At 42.2% G+C, this 22,067-nt stretch overlaps 1 protein-coding gene across 2 annotated transcripts in view; it reads right to left on the bottom strand.

Annotated features, from left to right (window-relative positions):
• LOC134088616 (apoptosis-inducing factor 3) overlaps positions 1–21,304 on the bottom strand; it is a 29,712-nt gene extending 8,408 nt beyond the window's left edge. The window contains exons 1-3 of one of the 2 annotated variants that reach the window (XM_062542667.1): positions 20,699–21,304; positions 10,060–10,289; positions 230–443 (exon numbers count right to left, since the gene is read on the bottom strand). In XM_062542667.1, the coding sequence (XP_062398651.1) occupies positions 230–443; positions 10,060–10,090 (245 nt within the window). In that variant the 5' untranslated portion in view covers positions 10,091–10,289; positions 20,699–21,304. Of the gene's footprint in view, positions 1–229; positions 447–10,059; positions 10,290–20,698 lie in introns of both variants that reach the window. The other variant, XM_062542666.1, reaches the window with a different exon arrangement.
• Positions 21,305–22,067: the final 763 nt, after the last annotated feature.

Raw genomic sequence — 22,067 nt, 5'->3', positions numbered from 1 at the left:
GCTGGATTCTAAACTATTTCAAATTGAAATAACAGTTGATCAAGTTGTTCATGTTTTCTCTCACAGTTGTAACACTTAGTAAAATAGGGAAAGGAAATAGTTAATAACATAATAATTTTGGATGACAAAACATCAACTTCATTCTTATGCATCGGCATGCATTTGCTTAATGAAGTCCAGCAACACAATCCTCAGCGTATAGCATGGCGCCACAAGCGGCAGGCCTTACTGTCCGTTCTCGAGGTCCTTCACGTGACACACGGCTGCCTCCACGTAGTCCCGGGGCTTGTGGGAGGACCTGTAGGCGGCCGCGGCGTCCTCATCGGAGCAGTGACCCAGGGCGCCGTTGGGTCGGCAGTCGGAGAAGGGGCTGGCCTTCCCGTTGGGAGACATCACGTCGGCCTCTTTCTCTTTGTCCAGCAGGGTGAGCTCCACCTTGACCTCTACTGCAGGCAAAGGTCACAACACACACCTTCTCTCAGTGGACTGTTTGTTTGTATGTTGGTTGGTTTGCATTTGTTATTCATACATATGTGTGTGCGTATGTGTGTGTGTGTGTGTGTGTGTGTGTGTGTACAGTACATCTTTACGAGCAGTATCCAGTCTGTACAGAAACCCTTTTCAGCAATTCTGGGAATGTGCGAGATTATTTGAAATGCTGGGAAAGGTTTTGATGATTCAATGATGAGATATTTAGATTTTGAGTTGGGGTTACAGGCTGACTCACTGTCAGTGTTGTGTGTTAAGTCTAATTTCCAAGGCCGTCCAGCAATTTCACAAAGAAAGAAATGCCAAGAACTAGATACGACACGACAGCCATGTTTAAATATTTACTGGAATAAAACAATAGATAAAGCATCTGAACACCAGACACTGACAGGCTTAGTTTTGGGAGGGATAGTGTTTAAGGAAGCAATAGTTCCCACTGATAACGAAATGTGTTGCTTTTCACTGATGACATGATGCTAATATGATTTCAGTATTTTTAAAAGTTTTGTAGGAATTCAAGTCTTTCCTTCTTTTTCCTGTCCATACTTTACACAGAGCTATCATGACATTCCTCCAGTACGGTTAAATCCTGATTGAGATCTGTCACATGGCTCCAAAATATGTCTAAAGGCTTCTTGCCAAGCAAGTAGGCTACATGTCTACATGTCATGTTACATTATTAGTTTTCATTTAATTAGAACATTTTGAAACATCTAGCAATGTTGCCACCATGGAGATGCCATCCACACTTGAGGAAGCAAGAATGCTGTTATACCATATTCATTGTCGTAAAATTATATTAAATTAATCTGTTGGATATAATAATAATAATAACTAGAAAAGCATTTCCTGAAGGAAATACCAGTGCATGGAAAGTCATTGCAAGGATTATGCTAGGGTACTTAAAGTGATTACTAAGGTGTTGCTAGGCTAAATAAAGTGGTTACTATTCTATAAAAAGTGGTTACTAGGTTGGTTGCTAGGGAAATCACGTTGGTTGCTAGGGAAATCACATTGGTTGCTAAGGTGGTTGCCAGGTTGTCATTATGGAAGTGGTAGTAACAAATAGTTTTGAAAAGTTATCAAAATTGGGAGAAATAGAGAGAGTGATAGAGAAAGTGAGAGGAAGTGAAGAAAAAGAAGTGAAAGAAAGTGGGGATGACAAGTGAGCTATCCAGTTCAATGAAGAGACACACAGAGAAGAAGTTCCATTGAAGTTGCTGAAATCAGTGAGAGAACACTGGCAAAGTTGATTCCATTCTATTTCTTTAAAAGCTAATTATGATGTCACAAAGCCAATGTTAAGTCTATGGCAAAATAAAGTTTAGTTTTTATTTAATATTTCAAAAAGTAAAAGTCGTAGAAGTATGAAAAGTAATAGGCCGAAACTTTGATGCAAGAGCTACGTGACAAAGTTTGAACCAAGTTCCTACGATAAGTGGTTCAAGTCAAATTAGGGCCTGGAAGAATAATAATAATAACTAGAAATGCAATTCCAAGGAATTACCAGTGCATGAAAATGCAAAAATAGATAGATAATGTAGATATGGTTACTAAGGTGTAGCTAGGGTAAACATGGTGGTTGCATAGTTTACAGAGAGTTGATAGTGTAAAGGTAGACATTTTAAAGATGAAACATTCCAGTTCTAACTTAACTAATGATTTATATTCATGTTAAAATGTTGATTAGCTAACTTAGCTAATGATTTCTAGCAGTTAAGTTAAAAATGCTTATTATGCTAGCAATGCTAACTTTACTAACAATGCTAACCAGGTTGATTAGCTAACTTAACCGATGATTTCTAACAGTAATGTTAAAAATGCTAACAATGCTAAATTTGCTAACAATGCTAACCAGGTTGATTAGCTAACTTAGTTGATGATTTTTTGCAGTTATGCTAAAAATGCTAACAATGCTAACCATGCTAACTAGCTAACTTGCTAGTGAGGACTTTTATTTTGAAACATTTGTTGCTAGAGTATCCATGGTGGCCACTATCAAGAAACAAGAAGTTACTGCAGTATAATCATGTTAGTTGCTATGGAAACGGTCATAAACACTTTATTTTAATGGTTGCTATGTTGGTTGCTAGGTACATGGAGGTTTCATGTAGTTGACTGGAGGCATAGTGGATGATAACTGACAGTTGGAATGGTTGAACAGCTCAATAGTTGAGTAGTTTCAATGGTTAAATGATTTAATAGAGTATTATTGCAGTGAGGACCTTTATTTTGAAACAGTTGTGGACAGAGGAAGTAGTGAAACAGGATCTGTAGTCTTAATGAGATTGTATGCTTAAAGCCTGAGACAGAAGGTGCCTCTCATATAGCGTTTACGCGTCCTCTCTCGCTCCTCGATCCTCACTGATCTACATAAAGAATGATGGAGCGGCAACAATGGGATAGTCTAGCCCTTCTTCTATCTTTCTTTATGTAGATCATTGAGGATCGAGGAGCGAGGGAGGACATATAAACGCTGCTTGAGAGGCACCCACAGTAAATACTTTAAAAGTTGTATGTAGATAGTCTAATTAATGTTGATAGACAGAATGTTTCATGGATGTTGATAGGCAGATTGTTTAATAGATGTTGATTGACACATTTGACAGTTTAATGGGTGGATGAGTGAATGGTCTGAAGAAGATGAATGGATAGAAGGTTGGATGGAATGTGCCTTATATTCTTGTTAAGAGAGACACTGATACAGCTCTCTGAGAGTAGTTGATACAGGTGTAATCAATCATCACTGTTGATAGACAGTTTAATGGGTGGATGAGTGAATGGTCTGAAGAAGATGAATGGATAGAAAGTTGGATGGAATGTGCCTTATATTCTTGTAGAGTGGAGAGACACAGCTCTCTACTGGGAGTAGTGGATACAGATACAGGTGTAATCAATTCAACTGGCTAGTCTTAAGAGAGCCACAGTGTAAGCCTGAGACAGAGTAGATTGTTTAAAAGTTGAATGTAGATCGTCTAATTGATGTTGATAGGCAGACTGTTTAGAATGGGTGGATGAGTGAATGGTTTGAAGAAGATGAATGGATAGAAAGTTGGATGGAATTAGGAAGACTTATGTTGATACAGTTGATACAGGGGAATGAAAATGTAGTCTCAAGAGCCTGAGAGAGAGAGAGAGCTGCTGCACCTGGACTGGCCACCTGGCGTAACATTCTAATTGCTGCCGTGATGTCATAATGAGCAATGTTAAGTCTATGGGGAAATTGTAATAGTTTTTAACTAATAGTTTAAAAAGTATAAAAGTTACAAAGTTGAAAAAAACAAAGCACACCTGGCATAAGCAAGACCTACGCAACAACGTTTGAATTAAGTTTCTACGTTAAACGGTTCAAGCTGAATTGCGTGCGTTAGAAGTAGTGGAATAATAATAATAAGAAGAATACTTTGGAAGAACAGTATAGTGCATTTTCATGCACTATAACTAGAAAAGCATTTCCTGAAGGAAATACCAGTGCATGGAAAGTCATTGCAAGGATTATGCTAGGGTACTTAAAGTGATTACTAAGGTGTTGCTAGGCTAAATAAAGTGGTTACTATTCTATAAAAAGTGGTTACTAGGTTGGTTGCTAGGGAAATCACGTTGGTTGCTATGGAAATCACATTGGTTGCTAAGGTGGTTGCCAGGGTGTCATTATGGAAGTGGTTGCTAGGTTGTTACTAAGTAATTATAGTGGTTCCTTTGTTATAAAAAGTGTTATTTTAAATATAGTTTTAAAAAGTTATTGAAATTGGGAGAAGTAGAGAGAGTGATAGAGAAAGTGAGAGGAAGTGAAGAAAAAGAAGTGAAAGAAAGTGGGGATGACAAGTGAGCTATCCAGTTCAACGGAGAGACACACAGAGAAGAAGTTCCATTGAAGTTGCTGAAGTCAGTGAGAGAACACTGGCAAAGTTGATTCCATTCTATTTCTTTGAAAGCTAATTATGATGTCACAAAGCCAATGTTAAGTCTATGGCAAAATTAAGTTTAGTTTTTATTTCATATCTCAAAAAGTAAAAGTCATAGAAATATGAAAAGAAATAGACTGAAAATTTGATGCAAGAGCTATGTGACAAAGTTTGAACCAAGTTCCTACGATAAGCGGTTAGAGTCAAATTAGGGCCTGGAAGAATAATAATAATAAAAATAATAAAAAGAAAAAGCCTAGGAATAACAATACAGTGCATTTCCATGCACTGTAACTAGAAAAGCATTTCCTGAAGGAAATACCAGTGCATGGAAAGCCATTGCAAGGATTATGGTAGGGTACTTAAAGTGATTTCTAAGTTGTTGCTAGGCTAAATAAAGTGGTTACTAGGTTGGTTGCTAGGGAAATCACGTTGGTTGCTAGGGAAATCACATTGGTTGCTAAGGTGGTTGCCAGGGTGTCATTATGGAAGTGGTTGCTAGGTTGTTACTAAGTAATTATAGTGATTGCTTTGCTATAAAAAGTGTTATTTTAAATATAGTTTTGAAAAGTTATCAAAATTGGGAGAAATAGAGAGAGTGAAAGAGAAAGTGAGAGGAAGTGAAGAAAAAGAAGTGAAAGAAAGTGGGGATGACAAGTGAGCTATCCAGTTCAATGAAGAGACACACAGAGAAGAAGTTCCATTGAAGTTGCTGAAGTCAGTGAGAGAACACTGGCAAAGTTGATTCCATTCTATTTCTTTAAAAGCTAATTATGATGTCACAAAGCCAATGTTAAGTCTATGGCAAAATTAAGTTTAGTTTTTATTTAATATTTCAAAAAGTAAAAGTCGTAGAAGTATGAAAAGTAATAGGCCGAAACTTTGATGCAAGAGCTACGTGACAAAGTTTGAACCAAGTTCCTACGATAAGCGGTTCAAGTCAAATTAGGGCCTGGAAGAATAATAATAAAAATAAAAATAATAAAAAGAAAAAGCCTAGGAATAACAATACAGTGCATTTCCATGCACTGTAACTAGAAAAGCATTTCCTGAAGGAAATACCAGTGCATGGAAAGTCATTGCAAGGATTATGCTAGGGTACTTAAAGTGATTATTAAGGTGTTGCTAGGCTAAATAAAGTGGTTACTATTCTATAAAAAGTGGTTACTAGGTTGGTTGCTAGGGAAATCACATTGGTTGCTAGGGAAATCATGTCAGTTGCTAAGGTGGTTGCCAGGGTGTCATTATGGAAGTGGTTGCTAGGTTGTTGCTAAGTTATTATAGTGGTTGCTTTGCTATAAAAAGTGTTATTTTAAATAATAGTTTTGAAAAGTTATCAAAATTGGGAGAAATAGAGAGAGTGATAGAGAAAGTGAGAGGAAGTGAAGAAAAAGAAGTGAAAGAAAGTGGAGATGACAAGTGAGCTATCCAGTTCAATGGAGAGACACACAGAGAAGAAGTTCCAATAGAAGTTGCTGAAGTCAGTGAGAGAACACTGGCAAAGTTGATTCCATTCTATTTCTTTAAAAGCTAATTATGATGTCACAAAGCCAATGTTAAGTCTATGGCAAAATTAAGTTTAGTTTTTATTTACTATCTCAAAAAGTAAAAGTCGTAAAAGTATGAAAAGTAATAGGCCGAAAATTTGATGCAAGAGCTACGTGACAAAGTTTGAACCAAGTTCCTACGATAAGTGGTTCAAGTCAAATTAGGGCCTGGAAGAATAATAATAAAAATAAAAATAATAAAAAGAAAAAGCCTAGGAATAACAATACAGTGCATTTCCATGCACTGTAATAATAATAATAAAAAGAAAAAGCCTAGGAATAACAATACAGTGCATTTCCATGCACTGTAATAATAAGAAGAAGAATGACATTAATATTGTATGCCCATCACATAAACTGTACTTCCTGAGAGCCTGCATGTTTCCTGACTGGAAGATCGATCCAATTAATCATTGAAGTGACAGCTCAAGCCGACAAGAGATGGCCATGACAGGCTCATAAATATGGAGCACGTGCCAACGAGGGCTCCTCCAACAGAAGCATTATATTAATCTATTACACAACATCCAGCACAATGTGTTCAATCACCACTTAGGTACGACATCTATCCGTGTGAGAGCATTGTGGTGCCATCCCACTTGATGAATGACATGCACAACACGGGCTAAATAATGCATCAGGCTATTAGCACGCATTCATGTGGTGTGGCTGAGGGTCCATTAACAGTCAGAAGCAGCACTGCACTACAGTGAACAGCCTGGACTGAACAATCTCTTTCTTGGAGTCGGTCAGGGTTCAGAAACGAGCGCTGTAAAGTGACCATCTGAAAACATGGATCAAGAGAAGGCTATTAAAGAGGCCTTTCTGTGTCCTCGTCTGTGGGACATGTTTGCGGGACGGTTGTCTTGTTCTTGTGCTCGTTTCTTTTCCCCCGCTCGTCTCTTGCAGGATTTTCATCATCTGAAAAAAAGTGGTTGTGTAACCGTTTTTTCACTCGGAAGCAGGGAGAGGAGAACTCTCCTCAGCCGGAAAAATGTGCTGACCGTCCGCTTCTTACGACTTAATCTGGCTGGAATTCCAGCCTGCTGTGCGACTCTTAATTAAAATGAATGGAAAATCATAAGTGACTGTAGACGCAGGCAAGGAAACAGGAAAGAAACCGCGCCATCGTGGGCCCAATGGTAGATCTGTGTTTGACTGGACTGACATTTGGTTCAGGGGTGTGAGTTAGGGTGTGTGTGTGTGTGTGTGTGTGTGTGTGTGTGTGTGTGTGTGTGTGTGTCTGTGTGTGTCTGTGTGTGTGTGTGTGTGTGTGTGTGTGTGTAGGAGGTTTGGGGGAGGTGTGTGTGGGGGGGGGGTGTCTCCATTGCAAAACGTAGACATGACAGTTTCCAAGTCTGTGCCAAAATCGTTTACACAAAGACAGGGTGACAACATTGTTGGCATCTCACAACCAATCACAGAAACAGTAATACATATTTATGAGTTCATTGATCTCAAATCAATTCTCGAATTTTGGCCAGACAGCACTCCCACGGCCTCACAGATCTCAATCTCTTTTTTACTTACTCTCTAAATGATACAATCCAATAACACAGTCTGGATTTGAACAACAACATAGCATTTGGAGAGCTTTTTCAACTACAGTCTTTTCCAGTCAGTCAGCCTTAGAGTGCCGGTGAGTTTATTCAGGGAAGTGGATTGCTACCACGGGATACAGTTCTCAGATTATAATCTCTGTCTACCGACACAGGAGGTGAACTAGACTCATTAGTGTTTCCCTTGTAATTATAGCAGTTTCTGTTAAGCATGCTTCACAAAGCAGTCATCTGGCAGCTGCAGTAAGCATATCACACTCACAGCCTCATTCTCAACACCATTCCCTTCATTAATCATAAATGTATTCAGTTAATAGCAAACCATTCAGATATTATTTGTTTTGCTCGTGAAATAATAAATAGACTCAATCACATTCCACTTAAACTATCACATATCATTTCATATCTAATGCAATCTAAATGTCCAGTTTACCCATTTGTGACTGGATCAAAACACAGTACATCCTAGATAGAGCAATACATAAAGAAGTATTATCCTTACTTTTATTAAAGTAAAACATGTTATCTTCTATTTTGTGCTGAAAGCCATTGTTTTAGATTAATGCACCAAACAATAGTTTACCATTGGCTGAAACATCCATCATATCAATGCATGCCAATAATCATCTCTATATCCTTGCTATTGGAATGTAAACCCTATGTAGGCTACTGTATAAGAAAATGGTCATGAAATTGCTAGAGCTAATAAGGTCCTAAAATGTGTGAAAACTCAGGGCCTAAGACTACGCCGCCAACAACAACAACAACAACAACAACAACAACAACAACAACAACAACAGCAACAGCAACAGCAACAGCAGCAGCAACATCATGACAGGTTCCAGCAGGGAATTACAGCAGAGCTGTCACACAGAGCATGTACATACCAGCAAGTTGCTACAATACACGCTGAAAATGAGCAAAACACAAATGAGGACATCTCCCATTCTAGCAGCTCATGACACCAACTTGCCATGCTGAATGTCAGAGTCACTCTGAGGCTGGGCTGTTATGTAAGAAGGTAAGAGTGCTGCATCAGGACTGACAGGGCACCATGTTGCCACGGGTGCTGTCATCACTGCTATAGTCTAGAGGAAAGTTAGCTGAAACACTGTCAAACAAACAATGTCAGTTGCATCCCCAATACCACATCCTCCATGACTCCAGTGTAAGACCATTTACACGGTTACTCTTACGGTACACATCCACATCCTTGCTAATTTGCACCTTTTGTGGTTTAGGCAGACCTGTAGCCATTAGGAAGTCCTCATACACACATACACACTATTTACGATATTGTGAACTATGACAGCTGTAGCGTATTTAGCATATGCTAACAAATCTCCTGTTATTGTCCAAGCTAATATTTTGGACCCTGCTGTGTGTTGTGGCACTTTCTCTTCAGAAAGGCCCCTGTGGTCCACATACCTTACTATAGAGCACTTTTTCTTTAACATGTCAAAGTTGACTGCCCCTGTGGTCCACATACCTTACTATAGAGCACTTTGTTCTTTAACATGTCAAAGTGTAATGCCCCTGTGGTCCACATACCTCCACCTCTCTGTGGTGGGGTATAATCATGGCTGGCAGGTAACCTCTGCAATTTACAGGTTGAACAAGCGACACAAACATGTTCACGTCTTTCCTGTGATCTCTCCTGTGATCGTGGGTACTTGTATGTAATGAAGTAAAACTACACTACACCACCCCCAATACACTCTGACTAACATCACAACTCTCCACCTCTGGCTCCTCACAGAAGAGCTCTTATCTCTTTTTGGCATAAATCAAAAATGCACTGTGCGCAGCGCAGCCCAGCACAGCTACTGGTGTTTAAAAAGGAAGCAAATCCCGTCCCACGCCCACTGTGTGGCAAGACTGCTATGCCGCTGTTGTGCTCTCCAAAAAAAAAAAAAAAAAAAGAAGCCCACACCAAGCGCCATAGCAGAACAGCCTCTGCATTGAGCAGCCCGGCTCTAAGGCCCAACTGCCCGCCCGCCCGCCTGTCCGCCTGCCTGCACGACCGGCCACCACTGGCTGCCACTGGCCCCCCTTCTTCTCAGCCATCAAAGGAGAAACAGCAATTGCATTGTGCAATATCTGAAACCATGCTCATATGTTAACCATGTAATCCTCTTGAATGCAGTTGCAGTAGAGAGCATTAAAATTCCTCCCTCGCCGAACGCCCATGCTACAAAAGGCTGTCAAGGCAAGTCATTTCTGTGACCTATATATAGCAAGGGGCCCGAACAAGTGCCAATTATTACAGGATTTGAAAAGGGGGTAGGTTTCTGGAGGTGTGCGTGTGTGTGTGTGTGTGTGTGTGTGTGTGTGTGTGTGTGTGTCAGGGGTGGGGGTGGGTGAGGGTGTGTGGGGGTGCAGGAGGGTCACCTGGTTTGTAGGTGTGTGTGTGTGTGTGTGTGTGTGTGTGTCAGGGGTGGGGGTGGGTGAGGGTGTGTGGGGGTGCAGGAGGGTCACCTGGTTTGGAGGTGTGTGTGTGTGTGTGTGTGTGTCAGGGGTGGGGGTGGGTGAGGGTGTGTGGGGGTGCAGGAGGGTCACCTGGTTTGGGTTTGGAGAGGCATCCTCCCATGGTGGGTCCAGAGTGAAGCCAGGAGGGTGGCCAGGGGAGGAGAAGCTCGGGCTGGGTCAGACGCTGGGGTTGGGCCCCTGGGCCTGGGGGTGTGGGTGCTGGCTCTGGCGCTGGCTGGAGAGCTGGAGGGGTGGTGGTGGTGGTATCAGGGCCTGCAGGTCCAGGGCTGCCATTGCAGGCATCAGTCGCTCCGCATCGCCTGCAGGTGAACAGACAACGGACAAGCTGCTGAGGCAGCCGATTGGCCCACGCAACGCTGAGCCCTCTGCAGAGAGCTCTCCTGCACACACACCAGGGAGACAGAGGGAAGCTGCAGCCGCAGCGCTCACAGAAGTGGTCTCTCATCAAGTGCCATTCACAAAAGAGAGAGAGTATCTCCCACTAAAGGAGCATGCAGGCAGATACGTATACAAATCACAGATCCTGTAAGATAAACAACAGTGTTTTATTGTGGAGGGCAAATGCAACGTAGAAACATGTTTGTTTTTATTTGAATTCCACTCACACTGCACTGTTTAGATAAACACCATCAGAGGGGGGGGGGGGGGGGGGAGAGATGTTTACATTCACCCACTGAATGCAACAGCAGCCCTGCAGTCCTGTCAACAAAGTAGTCAGGGGGCCAAAACTGATATTAAAACTTTGTCGGACACTTTTTGGTACAAGCATACAACCTATCCAGTATTGATATTTAACCCCTCAACATGAGTTCTAGACAGGTTGTCAGCTTAGAAAATGTTATTTTGTCCATTTTAACACTATATTCTTAAAAATGGAAAAAGCGGATTTTCCCCCCAAAGTGCTTCCTTTTTCTTCCATGTTACCTACTGTAATTTTGGGCAAATGTGCAATATAATCCAACTTGTGTGCAAGCATGATCATTAAAAAATAATGATCAATAAATACCACAAGAGTATCACACCACAAGGGCCACTGTTGTGTCAGGGGGCCAATTCTGAAAAGGGCTTCCGTTAAGACTTTTGCAGACATGTTTTGGTTCAAGCTGTCAGTGTCACCCTATTTTTTTTTGTTAGAAGACACAAATAGGTAAGATATCAGGGTGGTTGTGAAGACGAATTTAAAAGCTTGTAGGGAGAGACATGCAATGCTGCACAAGTTATAATATTTAAATGTTACAGTGAAAATGTAGAACTGTAGATGGTGGTGTATAGTGCTATTTAACTTCATTAATATACCAGGCTGTGACACAAATGATATTTAATGGACATATTACTATAGTTATTCATTCAATCCAAACATAACTGCTCTCTCACTACTTTAGGGTTAGGGGTTAGAAACTAGTTAGCAATAACAACTTTGTTATAGTCGTATGGCAAAGGTATGTTTTTCCCCTGTAAAACCCGGGAAGTTAACTGAACTCAAATTATTTGAGTATACTGTAAAGCCTGGGAAGCTAACGTATCTGAAATTATTTGAGTAAACCGGATGCCTTGACATTTGAGTTTGGCAACTCATTTAATTTGAGTGTAAATAAGTCATTCAACTGGAGTTATTAGTATATTGTACAGTATGTATTGCATTTTGTGTTGGGATAACTTAAAGGAGTCAAGTAAACTACACTAATTTTATTCACCTAATAACAACTTGAGTGAATTGTCATGACAAGTAAGAATTATGTAGGCCTACACACGAAAAAAGGCAATGTACTCAATGTGTGAGCTATCATTTTCTATGGATTATGGGTAAATGCTTCTTTGATTTTCTAATAAGTATTTGTTCTCTTAGCTGTTAATTGTGACTTCTTACTGTTTACCAGGTGATGGGCAAAAATATTGTGTTGATGATTTTCAGAATATGGTCAGATATACCATTAAGGAGAAGCCCATTCTCAAAATATAAAGAACATTTTGAAGTTCACTTTTTCTTGGCCTAATGCAAAGTTGATTGCGTTTCCCAATTTGACTTTGACCTATAGTCACTTGAAAGTATCACAAAGTTGAGTATCCCAATGGTGTGATTGAGCCTCCTATTGTCTGTCTGTATTGTCTCTTGGGGAGATACAGACACATTATGCATGTTTACATTGAGTAACTATATTACCCCTCTTATGGACAGGATATGAGCTTCAGGAGTAAAGATTTTAGGATTTTTTTTATAGGTTTAAATTTCTATTAAATGAATAGGATTACTGTAGAATGATGGTAGTGAAACATAATATTTATCACCATGGCAGTACTGGCCATCATGATATACTGTACTTCAGATTATCATTACGTCTGTCAGAAGCATTACAAGTGATCTAAGATTTTAAAATCAGCCCACAGGCCAAGTCTGTTATGGATAGTCATCTGCTTGATGGTGTGTGGTGTCAATGTAAATAACACAATAACATAACAGCTATAGTATAGCCGTAAATATAGTTTAACTATTGCATTTAAGATTCAATTTCAGTCAAGATTAATATGTGATAATGTGTTAAGAATACTATGGACAGTGGCATTCTGGGAAATGTAATGTGTGGTCAGCCATTTCTTATTGTGAATATACTTCTTGCCATGATTACTTAATTGAAATGAGTGGCATATACAGTCATGGCTGAAAGTGTTGGCACCCCATGCAATGAATAATGTATCATGAATAAATAAATGTTCTTCCTTAAAAGACTGGGGTCATACGTATTGGCACCCCCATGTTAACCCTATGTTCTCAACTCCCATAGAGGCAGGCAGATTTTTATTTTTAAAGGCCACTTATTTCATGGATCCAGGATACTATGCATCCTGATAAAGTTCCCTTGACCTTTGGAACTAAAATAGCCCCACATCATCACACACCCTTCACCATAACTAGAGATTGGCATGGTGTTTTGTTCAGGTCAAAGGTCAAGGGAACTTTATCAGGATGCATAGTATCCTGGATCCATGAAATAAGTGGCCTTTAAAAATCTGCCTGCCCCTATGTTAACCCTTTGTGTTAAATTCCCATAGGGTTACATAGGGGTGCCAATACATTTATTTATTTATTTATGATACATTATTCATTCACATAGAACGTTGGTGTCCTTAAAGGTTGGATATGTTCTACTTTTATTACTTAAGGCATTAAGATCAATTTCCAAACGATGATTTTATATTCCTCTTTTTAGTCAACTTTAACATGGGTGCCAACACTTTCAGCCATGACTGTATTTTACTCAAGTTGAAATTAGGTGAATAAAATGAGTATACAGTAGTTTACTTGACTCCTTAAAGTTATCCCAACACAAACTACACACATAGAAATAACTCAGCTGAATGACTTACAGTATATACACTTAAGTTAACTTCCCGGGTTTTACAGTGCAGCCAAGCAGTGGTGCTCAGGTAGGCAGCCAACAGAAGGTACCCAGGGACCATGTCCATGTGCTCAGTCTGAGTCCTGGTCAGGGACATCGACACTGCCTGGTACTGCACTGACTTCCACTTTCCTCACATCCACATATCGTCAACTCCAAGCACCTGACCTGTACTCACCAAGCTCCAAGCACTTGACCTCTGTGGTTAAAAGCTAGGGGGGAAGCATGCCATCCTTCATGTGCCTTCTTCTGTTGGCTGCCTATACCCGAGCACCACTGCTTGGATGGGGAAAAATGCCTTTGCCATACGACTATTACAAAGTTATTACTACTAACTAGTTACTAATCTCTAATCCTAAAGAACTGAGAGAGCAGTTATGTTTGGGTAGAATTGATAACTATAGTGGTCACAACCTGGTACATTAATGAAGTCAAATAGCACCATAGACCACCATCTACAGTTCTACATTTTCGCCATAACATTAAAGTATTACATCATGTGCAGCAGTGCACTGTCTCTCCCTACAAGCTTTAAACTTGGCTTGACTCATTCCCATAGATAGGGGTACTGATTGATAGAGGTTTTGGAATGCTATGTTATGTTTCCAATCTGATATTCACTTTGAAAACTGGTTCTCTTTAGGCGGAGATTGTTTTTTTCATGTTCTAGGTCTGTTGTCTCTTATACTGTACAATAAATGTTAATTCTGACACTTCAGCAGACATCCCACGAGTGTTAGCTTTCATTCCATACCATTTTTATCTATATGGTCCTTGTGGTTGTGGAGATATTCATCATTTATCGTTGGCATGTCATGTTGAGCAGGAAACCAAAAAATTGGCCTGAAATTGCTTGCACAAGTCAAAAAAAAAAAAAATTTTGCTTGACAACCACCATAATATCTTACCTATGGGTGTCTTCTAACTAAAAAAATAGGTTGACCGCTTGTACCAAAACATGTCCGCAAAAGTCTTAACGGAAGCCCTTTTCAGAATTGGCCCCCTGACTAAAGCAGCAGCCAGAGCACTGTGACTTTTCTCTATTTATCTCCTCCTCTCTACACTAGTAAAGCCCAGGGGTGTGTTAGTAGTACATTTCTTACTTGTGTGGGAACAACAGAGATCTAGTGTAGTGTCATGAGTCTTGAATGTTTGTGTTTAAACACTCACACAATTACAATAAAAGAAAACTTAATTGTGAACAATCTTCTTCTGTTGTGCACACATAATAAAACTAAATGTGATGTATCTGACTGTAAATGTTGACGCAGTGCCGTTGGCCCTAGGGTGACAAAAGGGTTCTAACACCTTAGAATGACTGACATTCTGTTAAAACATGTCATGAGGTCAGTATTGCTCAACAGATAAGCCATCCAATTCCGCTTTGACACCAGGAACTGTGCTGGAAATGTGTAGCATTGTACTCTTGTGACTTGATCGATTGATCGATAGACCGATAATACTGGAAGAAGGCAGGCCAAAGATGGTTGGTGTTTAAATGTGAAAAAAAGGAATGATGACATCAAGCCGATGCGAGTTTCAGTGCGAGTGAAAATACATATGTGACCATACTCTGCCATGGAGATTATCTCCATTTCAGGCAGACTTGTGTGTGCTGATGAATAATGAATGCATAGTACTGAGAGTAGTCAATATGTGCCGAGAGACACCAGGAGAAAGAGCGAGTCAGTTCACACAGAGATCTAACTGTCTAAGATAGCCATTCAAAAAAAATAAAAAAAATGCAGACCCATTGCAAATTTGCAAAACTAAGCACAGCAACGTAACCCCGTATCTGGATAATCTGCAGCGAATATTAGCCCCCGGAGGCCTCCTCTATGCCACACAACGTCTCCCGAATACGCCACGCAGGACCCTGAGAAGGTCTCGTATCAGCACAAGTGTCGCTGGGAATCACACGCTTCTAATGACGCGGGGCCGGGCCGACGCTGGCAGGCTCGGCGCTCTGTTCCGTATCAAAGACTTAATCCCGTCGTGTCGGAGCGCCGTCAGGGGAACAGGAGGAGGCCGAGCTGACGGGCCGGCGCATTTTCAGGGGAGACCTCAGACTCAGCACTGCGACCGTTTCAACAGCCATGACAAGGCTTCTTCTATTCTTTTTCTTTTTTTTTACCACAGTAGGATGTTGTCTTTTTTTTCTCCCCCCTCCACAATACTTTTCTTGGTGACAGTTTTTTGAAGTGAGTTCAATCGGGGTCCTCGTTTGAACCTCGTTTGAAGGCCCAAACCCCACAGGCTACTGATGGTCAAAGAAGTCCACTTCACTTCACAGGCGCTGCACAAGGGGATGAGGACAGGGGGGGGAGGGGGAGGGGGGATGGGGGGCGGATAAATAAGGTGTCCTGGTCCATGGGACTGAGGAGAGAAATCCACAGTCGTGTGCCAGGATTGTATCCCCTTGTATCCCAATATCTTAGCAACCATTTCCGGGAAGCAGTGTGTCAGAGTGACTCAGGGAGTCCTGGACAGACCTAACAAGCCTAATGTCCTACTGGGTGAAAAAATGCCTTTTCTCATGTCAGTGTGTCTGTGTGTGTGTGTATGTGTGTGTGTGTGTGTGTGTGTGTGTGTGTGAGCTATGTTGGTATAGCGAGTGCCCCTCCCCGTGTTAGCATGTGTGTATGTGTTTGTGTGCATGTATACATCTCTCAGAGCGAGAGCAACACTGCTAATGGGCCTGTGTTTTTTCCATGCGGAGGCTGAATAGCCGTTACATATTAACATCATTAAGACACCCATTAACTTGCTGACACCAGGCTTCCACAACTCCCCTGAAACGCCCCCCCCCCACCCCACCCCCCCGCCACGTTACAGAAGCGCGGAAAAGAAATCTCCATAGCCATGTAACCTTTTAGGGGCTGCTAAGGTATTTTCGCCTCAGAATGCCACTGCTCTGATATCTCATGACGGACACTAACGCCTAACGAACAAAAGGGGCCCAAGCACTAACAGGCCAGTAGGTGCACCACATTAAGTGCAAGTGTTTGATTTGTCAGGCAACTTTTCTTTGGCTAAGACAGAACACAAAAGCTCCATTAATATTCTGATCACACCACAGGTCTCCTGAAGTGTGAGAGAGAGAGAGAGAGAGAGAGAGAGAGAGAGAGAGAGAGAGAGAGAGAGAGGAAAACAAGAACCGGGCTGAATGAAGGAGTGGTCAACAATGTGCTCTCGGACTACACAACACCATGAAGAATCCTGCCCCTCTGATCTGCACTGCTGGTCTAGTCCACTACTCTTCCCAATGGTCACCTTCTGGACACATGTTAACTATAGCAAACATACTGATAGTTATTATTATTGTGGCCAAATTAAATCTCCTCATAAAATTCTATCTTACAGTTTTTGAGTTCACAGTTTCTGACCACATATAGTGCATCATTTGCATAAACAGTCCAACAAGATTGAGTGTGTTTGATAGAATAAGAAATCAAATAGAATGCTTTGCGACATGCTCAACAAACATTTGATCCAAAAAGACTCTACTACCCTTGGCAAAAAAAGAAGGGCATCCCAGTCTTTCGTGCACAATTTATAACATCTCCATAGCAACTGCAGCTCTGTGGCTGCATCCTGTTCCTGCTGCATGAGGTCTGATTTACCTCGTCGTCGTCGGTACAATAGAACACTACATTACGTCCCACGAGGCTCCAGCGTCACTGGGAAGCGCACAATAGAGGTCCAGCAAGCCTGCTCTTCTCTCACTAGTACCACTTTTAGTCGTTTCACTTGAAATATCACTGATTAACACATTGGATGGTCTTCCTCGGGTTCTAGCAAGCTGAAGATATTTTACTCCTACTGGAAGTAGGTTAAGCAGATTTGGTCTTCACAACATATGACGCAGATCCCCCCACACACACACACCACCGCACACCCTACCCCACCCTTTCCCCCCTGCTCCCTGAGCCCCCCCCCCTCCCCCCCACACACACACACCACCGCACACCCTACCCCACCCCACCCCTACCCCCCTGCTCCCCAAGCCCCCCCAGTCTCTCCCTGTTGGGCCTGTCCCCAAGCAGAGCTAATACCCTTTCAAGCAAACAAGCTGTCAGCCTCGCTAACTTTCCCGCAAATGTACTGCTGTTTACCGGAATGCACACGGGGGGAATTAACAATGAATGTGGAGCAGACTGATGTGGTCTCTGGATTTCAAACTGAGTGGTAGGTAGGAAACCTAAACCACAATGGCTGCCTCATTGGGGAAAACAAGAGGCAAAGTTAGTGTTCGGACCAAAAACAGGAAGAGAAGAAGACACAGTATGAGGTGATTTTAAATTTGGAACTGTTACAAACGCCAGGCTGATTTAGATATATATGCACAAACAACCTCCCTATGACCTAATCAATACAAAGTGCTGATGTACGGAGGGAAGCCCACATATCTCCTTTCCTCATCCCATTTCTGTGTGACAAGTAGAGGAGTGAATGCCATTACACTCAAGAGCAGGGCCGAAACACTGGGACATCTGAGGCAAGGACTAAAAGAGCATTCCAGCCTCTTCTTTGTGCCGCAGAAGCATGGACCTCCCCCAGAACAAGAGAGCTGGTCTCTCACAGCCCTGAAAAAACGGTCTTTGCACGTTTAAGACTTTGGACCCAGGAAACAAGTGGCCAGGCTCTGGGTAGTGCTTTGTTGGACAGCAGATAGAGATAGTGACATGCTTTAATAATTGTCAGCTAGGGATTGTTGCTAAACACCTGCAGAGGTCAGGAGAAGGGTGGCTACCAGAGATAACTAACCAAAGCTGCCCTCATTCAGCTACATCTGGTGTACAGTATGTTGCATGTAAACATATCACACAATAGGGGGGAAAATGAACGTACACAAGTAGTTACCTGAATGGCCGAACACAATGATCTATCTATGCCCTGAGGGAGAAGCAAATACCGCAGCCTCAATGGTTCCGACCACTGAACTGTGTTAGCGTAATGTGTTGGCCTATCTCGATCTTCCGACACCTGTGTGAGGCGCTGGTTAAATATTAGGCCAATTGCTTTGATCCAGGCGATAAGGGGAGACATTCCCAAGCAGCCCCCCACACACCTACACACACACACACACACCCTCACCCCCCCCCCCCCCACACACACACACACACACACTTCATCCCCCACTATCACCCAACTCAAAGCCACTCCCCCTCTGCATGTCCCTCTCTTCTTAATTGCGTCTCTTTCTTCACGTTTGTTGAGACGAAAATAACCCATAAGAGATCCTCCCCAGATTATGTCATCCCAGAGCTGTTTGCACAACAAGTGGAGTTTACCCCGAGGCGCTGACTCCAGTGTGCCGTGTAACTACAACATTATTGTTCAACTTCCACAACTTTTAGATATTTCTTTTTTATCTTTTTGCATGCAGCAGGGTGCCATATTAAAGGAACTGCTGAAGGCTGTGTTCTGCTCACGCTGTTTTCTTGAAAGGTTGACCAGGACTTTTATTTTTTAAGTTCACTTAAACGGCTGGCAGTATACAGTATTCCAAAAACAGCTGACAACATTCTTTACTGCTGTACCCGCAGCCGCTAATCTAGAGGTACCTAATTGTTCATATGGTTGAGCAATTACTGTCCATATCATTGAGCAATTATTGTTCCATTATTTCACTCAGAAATTACTTTTGCCAAACACACAGGGGATTCTGAATGGACAAAGTGAAAAAATCATTCCAGGTTGTGATTTTCACAGCATGGAAAGAGGCTTTGGACTGACTTGTTTTTATATCTTCAGCCTTCCATTGCAAATGCACAATAAACATTGGATTATCGCTAATCAGATTTCCGCAATAATACACTCCAGAAGAGAAAGAAACAATTTGGCCTGGTTATTGTGCTAGGGTGACTGGTCTACATGTCTACATGCTTGGTTGCATGTTCTCCCGGAGTAATACCAGACTGCAGAGGACCTCTCTTTGTTTTAGTTTCACTAAGCCACAATCCCCAACATTCCCAACTTCACATGATCAGTGAATACATTACGTCTCAAATGTGAACTTGCGTCAATCACACAGTTTTACACCATAACCTCATTTAACCTAACTAAGAACCGTGTATAGGTGAGGAACCGCGATTGTCACACCCTATAGCTTTTGGATCAGCAGCCCTTGAGAGGAGAATTTCATTTCTGAAGCGATAGGATGGAGTCACAAGCTGTTTTTCCACCGTGCTAAGGGCACTAAAGTTCATGTGGTTGAGCTTGTTGTGGAATTCACTGGCTAACTGGTGGTGGAGTCACCATGGGCATAGGAGACCACAAGCAAGTGTGGTGATCCATCTATTTATTAAAGCACAACTGAAGATCAGACTTGGTCAACAGCAAAGACCAGTGGAAGCACACACCAGGACCTCACAGAAAAGAGAGAACGGCAACTCACAATCATCCTCTGTCTGCTTGCATTGTGCTGTGATATCTTAAGCAAAATGTCCAGCACTACAAAATTGTTTCTAATGCAGTGCCAATATTTCAAGCCATTTAGACATTGTTGCTGTAGTCCACTGGTAACTGCTGGCAATGCCTAGAAGCGTCCAGATCATTCACTCAGTGTCACTGACATTACAGTAAATGATCAAGCTTAACTCACAACGTTTACATCGACAGGTGCAAGTATGTGTGCCAAATGAATGACATTACGCCAGGTAATGACTCTGACCTCTATTAGTCAATAACAGAGGGAGTGGATTCATTGCTTACACATACTGATAAAGATGAATAGCATTATATGTTTTTCTTGTTCTATGTACACCTATCTAAACCTTTCAATTGCAAATTGCAAAACCCCTCTCTCTCTCTATCTCTCTCTGTGTGTGTGTGTGTGTGTGTGTGTGTGTGTATGTGTGTGTGTGTATGTGTGTGTGTGTGTGTGTGTGTGTGTGTGTGTGTGTGCGTGTATGTGTGTGTGTGTATGAGATCAATGCAAAGTTATTTTTGTTTGCTAAAATGCAGTTTTGTTCATTTGTGAGTAAATGTATGGAAACAAAGCAATTTATGTCCCTGTTAACTTTAAGTTCTATTCTAAATGCCACTTCCCAACTCGGCTTCGTACCAACTTCCTTGACAGACCAGAGTGGGATGTCTAACGCCGCATACCACAGACACAGCAATCACAGCTCCTGACAACTCAACTAAACACCATCCCGCAAGTTTATGAGCAAAGCGTTTGAAACGATTCATCATCATAATCCCCTCCACACCAAAAGAAACTGAAAGGAGAGAGAGATAGAGAGAGAGGGAGAGAGTGATAGAAAGAGAGGGGGAGAGAGAGAGAGAGAAGAGAGAGAGGTACTCACCCGAAGCCTGTCTGAAGCAGGTGCACTGAGGTGCTGTTACAGTCCCCGGTGTTTAGCCAACCCTGCAGAGTGCGCTAACATACTAGCACAAGATCCCCCCTCAAGAAACAACCCCTGCCCACGGCACCACTGGCTCCTTCCCACAGAGTACTCCCGACCCACGTCTTCCTCCTGCTCTCTGGGCTCTTCCTCTCTCTCTCTCCCTCACTCACTCTCTTGTCCTCCTCTCTCTCTCTCCCTCTCTCTCTCTGTTTCTCCCTGACTGCAGCGGATGCAGTAGTTCCACACACGGGGCTGAGTCCCACACAGAAAGCTCCTCAGTGCAGCACACAGCACACAGCACACAGCAGCAGTAAGCAGTAAGCAGCACTCAGTGGCAATACTGTAAGCTCCTCTCTCTCTCTCTCTCTCTCTCTCTCTCTCCCTCTCTCTCTCTTTCTCACCCTCTCTCTCTCTACCTCTATCTCTCTCTGGCTCACTATATATCCCTCTCTCTTTCTCTCTATCCTCTCTCTCGTTCTCTTTCTGTGTGTGTGTGTGTCTCTCTCTCTCTCTCTCTGCCTCCCGGTACCGTAGGCTGCCAATGCAGTACCAGGGATCCTTGCCAGTTCCTCAGCTGTATGCAGTATTGATGGAGTTGCTTAGGGGATGCTAACACAGCATGAATTCACCGAGCGCTCCACTTTCCCCTCCCCTCTCTTTTCTCTCTCTCTCTCTCTTTATCTTTCTCTCACCTCTCTCCCTGTTTCGCTCTTTCGCTGTGGTATTTTGTTCAGTCTCTGCCCACAACAACCCCCCCCCCCTTCCACACACACACACACACACACACACACACACACACACACACACATACACACACACACACACACACACTTCACTTTTTTCCCTCAGTTTATATCTCACTTTCCCACTCCTCTTCATCTCACATTGTTTCAACACTTTTATCCCTCCCTCTCTCCCTCTCTCCCTTTCTCCGTGTTTCTTTCAGTCCCTGAAAAGCAGTGCTATGGTCTGACCCTTCCTTTTCTCAGCTGTCTGTCTGTGTGTCACCCTAAATAAGTGTCTTCTCCCGTCCAGCAGTCTGATCGCCCACAAGTCTGTTGGTCAGTAAGCAGCAACCTTAGGTTTCACCTTAGAGAGTCCAGTAAGATACACCAGCTTAATATTCAGAGCACTGACTCTCAGTGATCAACCGACCAATCAACCAACCAAGCAAGGTCTGGTTTCACTTTTCATATGCATGTCATGCTCAATCAATGGTGACGAGATTATACATCAAGACTGCGGTTTGGTCCCATTAAATCACATTGTCATTCACTGCCACAGCTGCAGGGTCATGTGAAACACTCTTCTGCATGAGTGCCTAAAA

The sequence above is a fragment of the Sardina pilchardus genome, chromosome 8 (assembly GCF_963854185.1).
Source record: "Sardina pilchardus chromosome 8, fSarPil1.1, whole genome shotgun sequence".
Classification (NCBI taxonomy): domain Eukaryota; kingdom Metazoa; phylum Chordata; class Actinopteri; order Clupeiformes; family Clupeidae; genus Sardina; species Sardina pilchardus.
The sequence above is the reverse complement of the archived record's forward strand: the minus strand, read 5'-3'. Positions and strand labels throughout refer to the sequence as shown.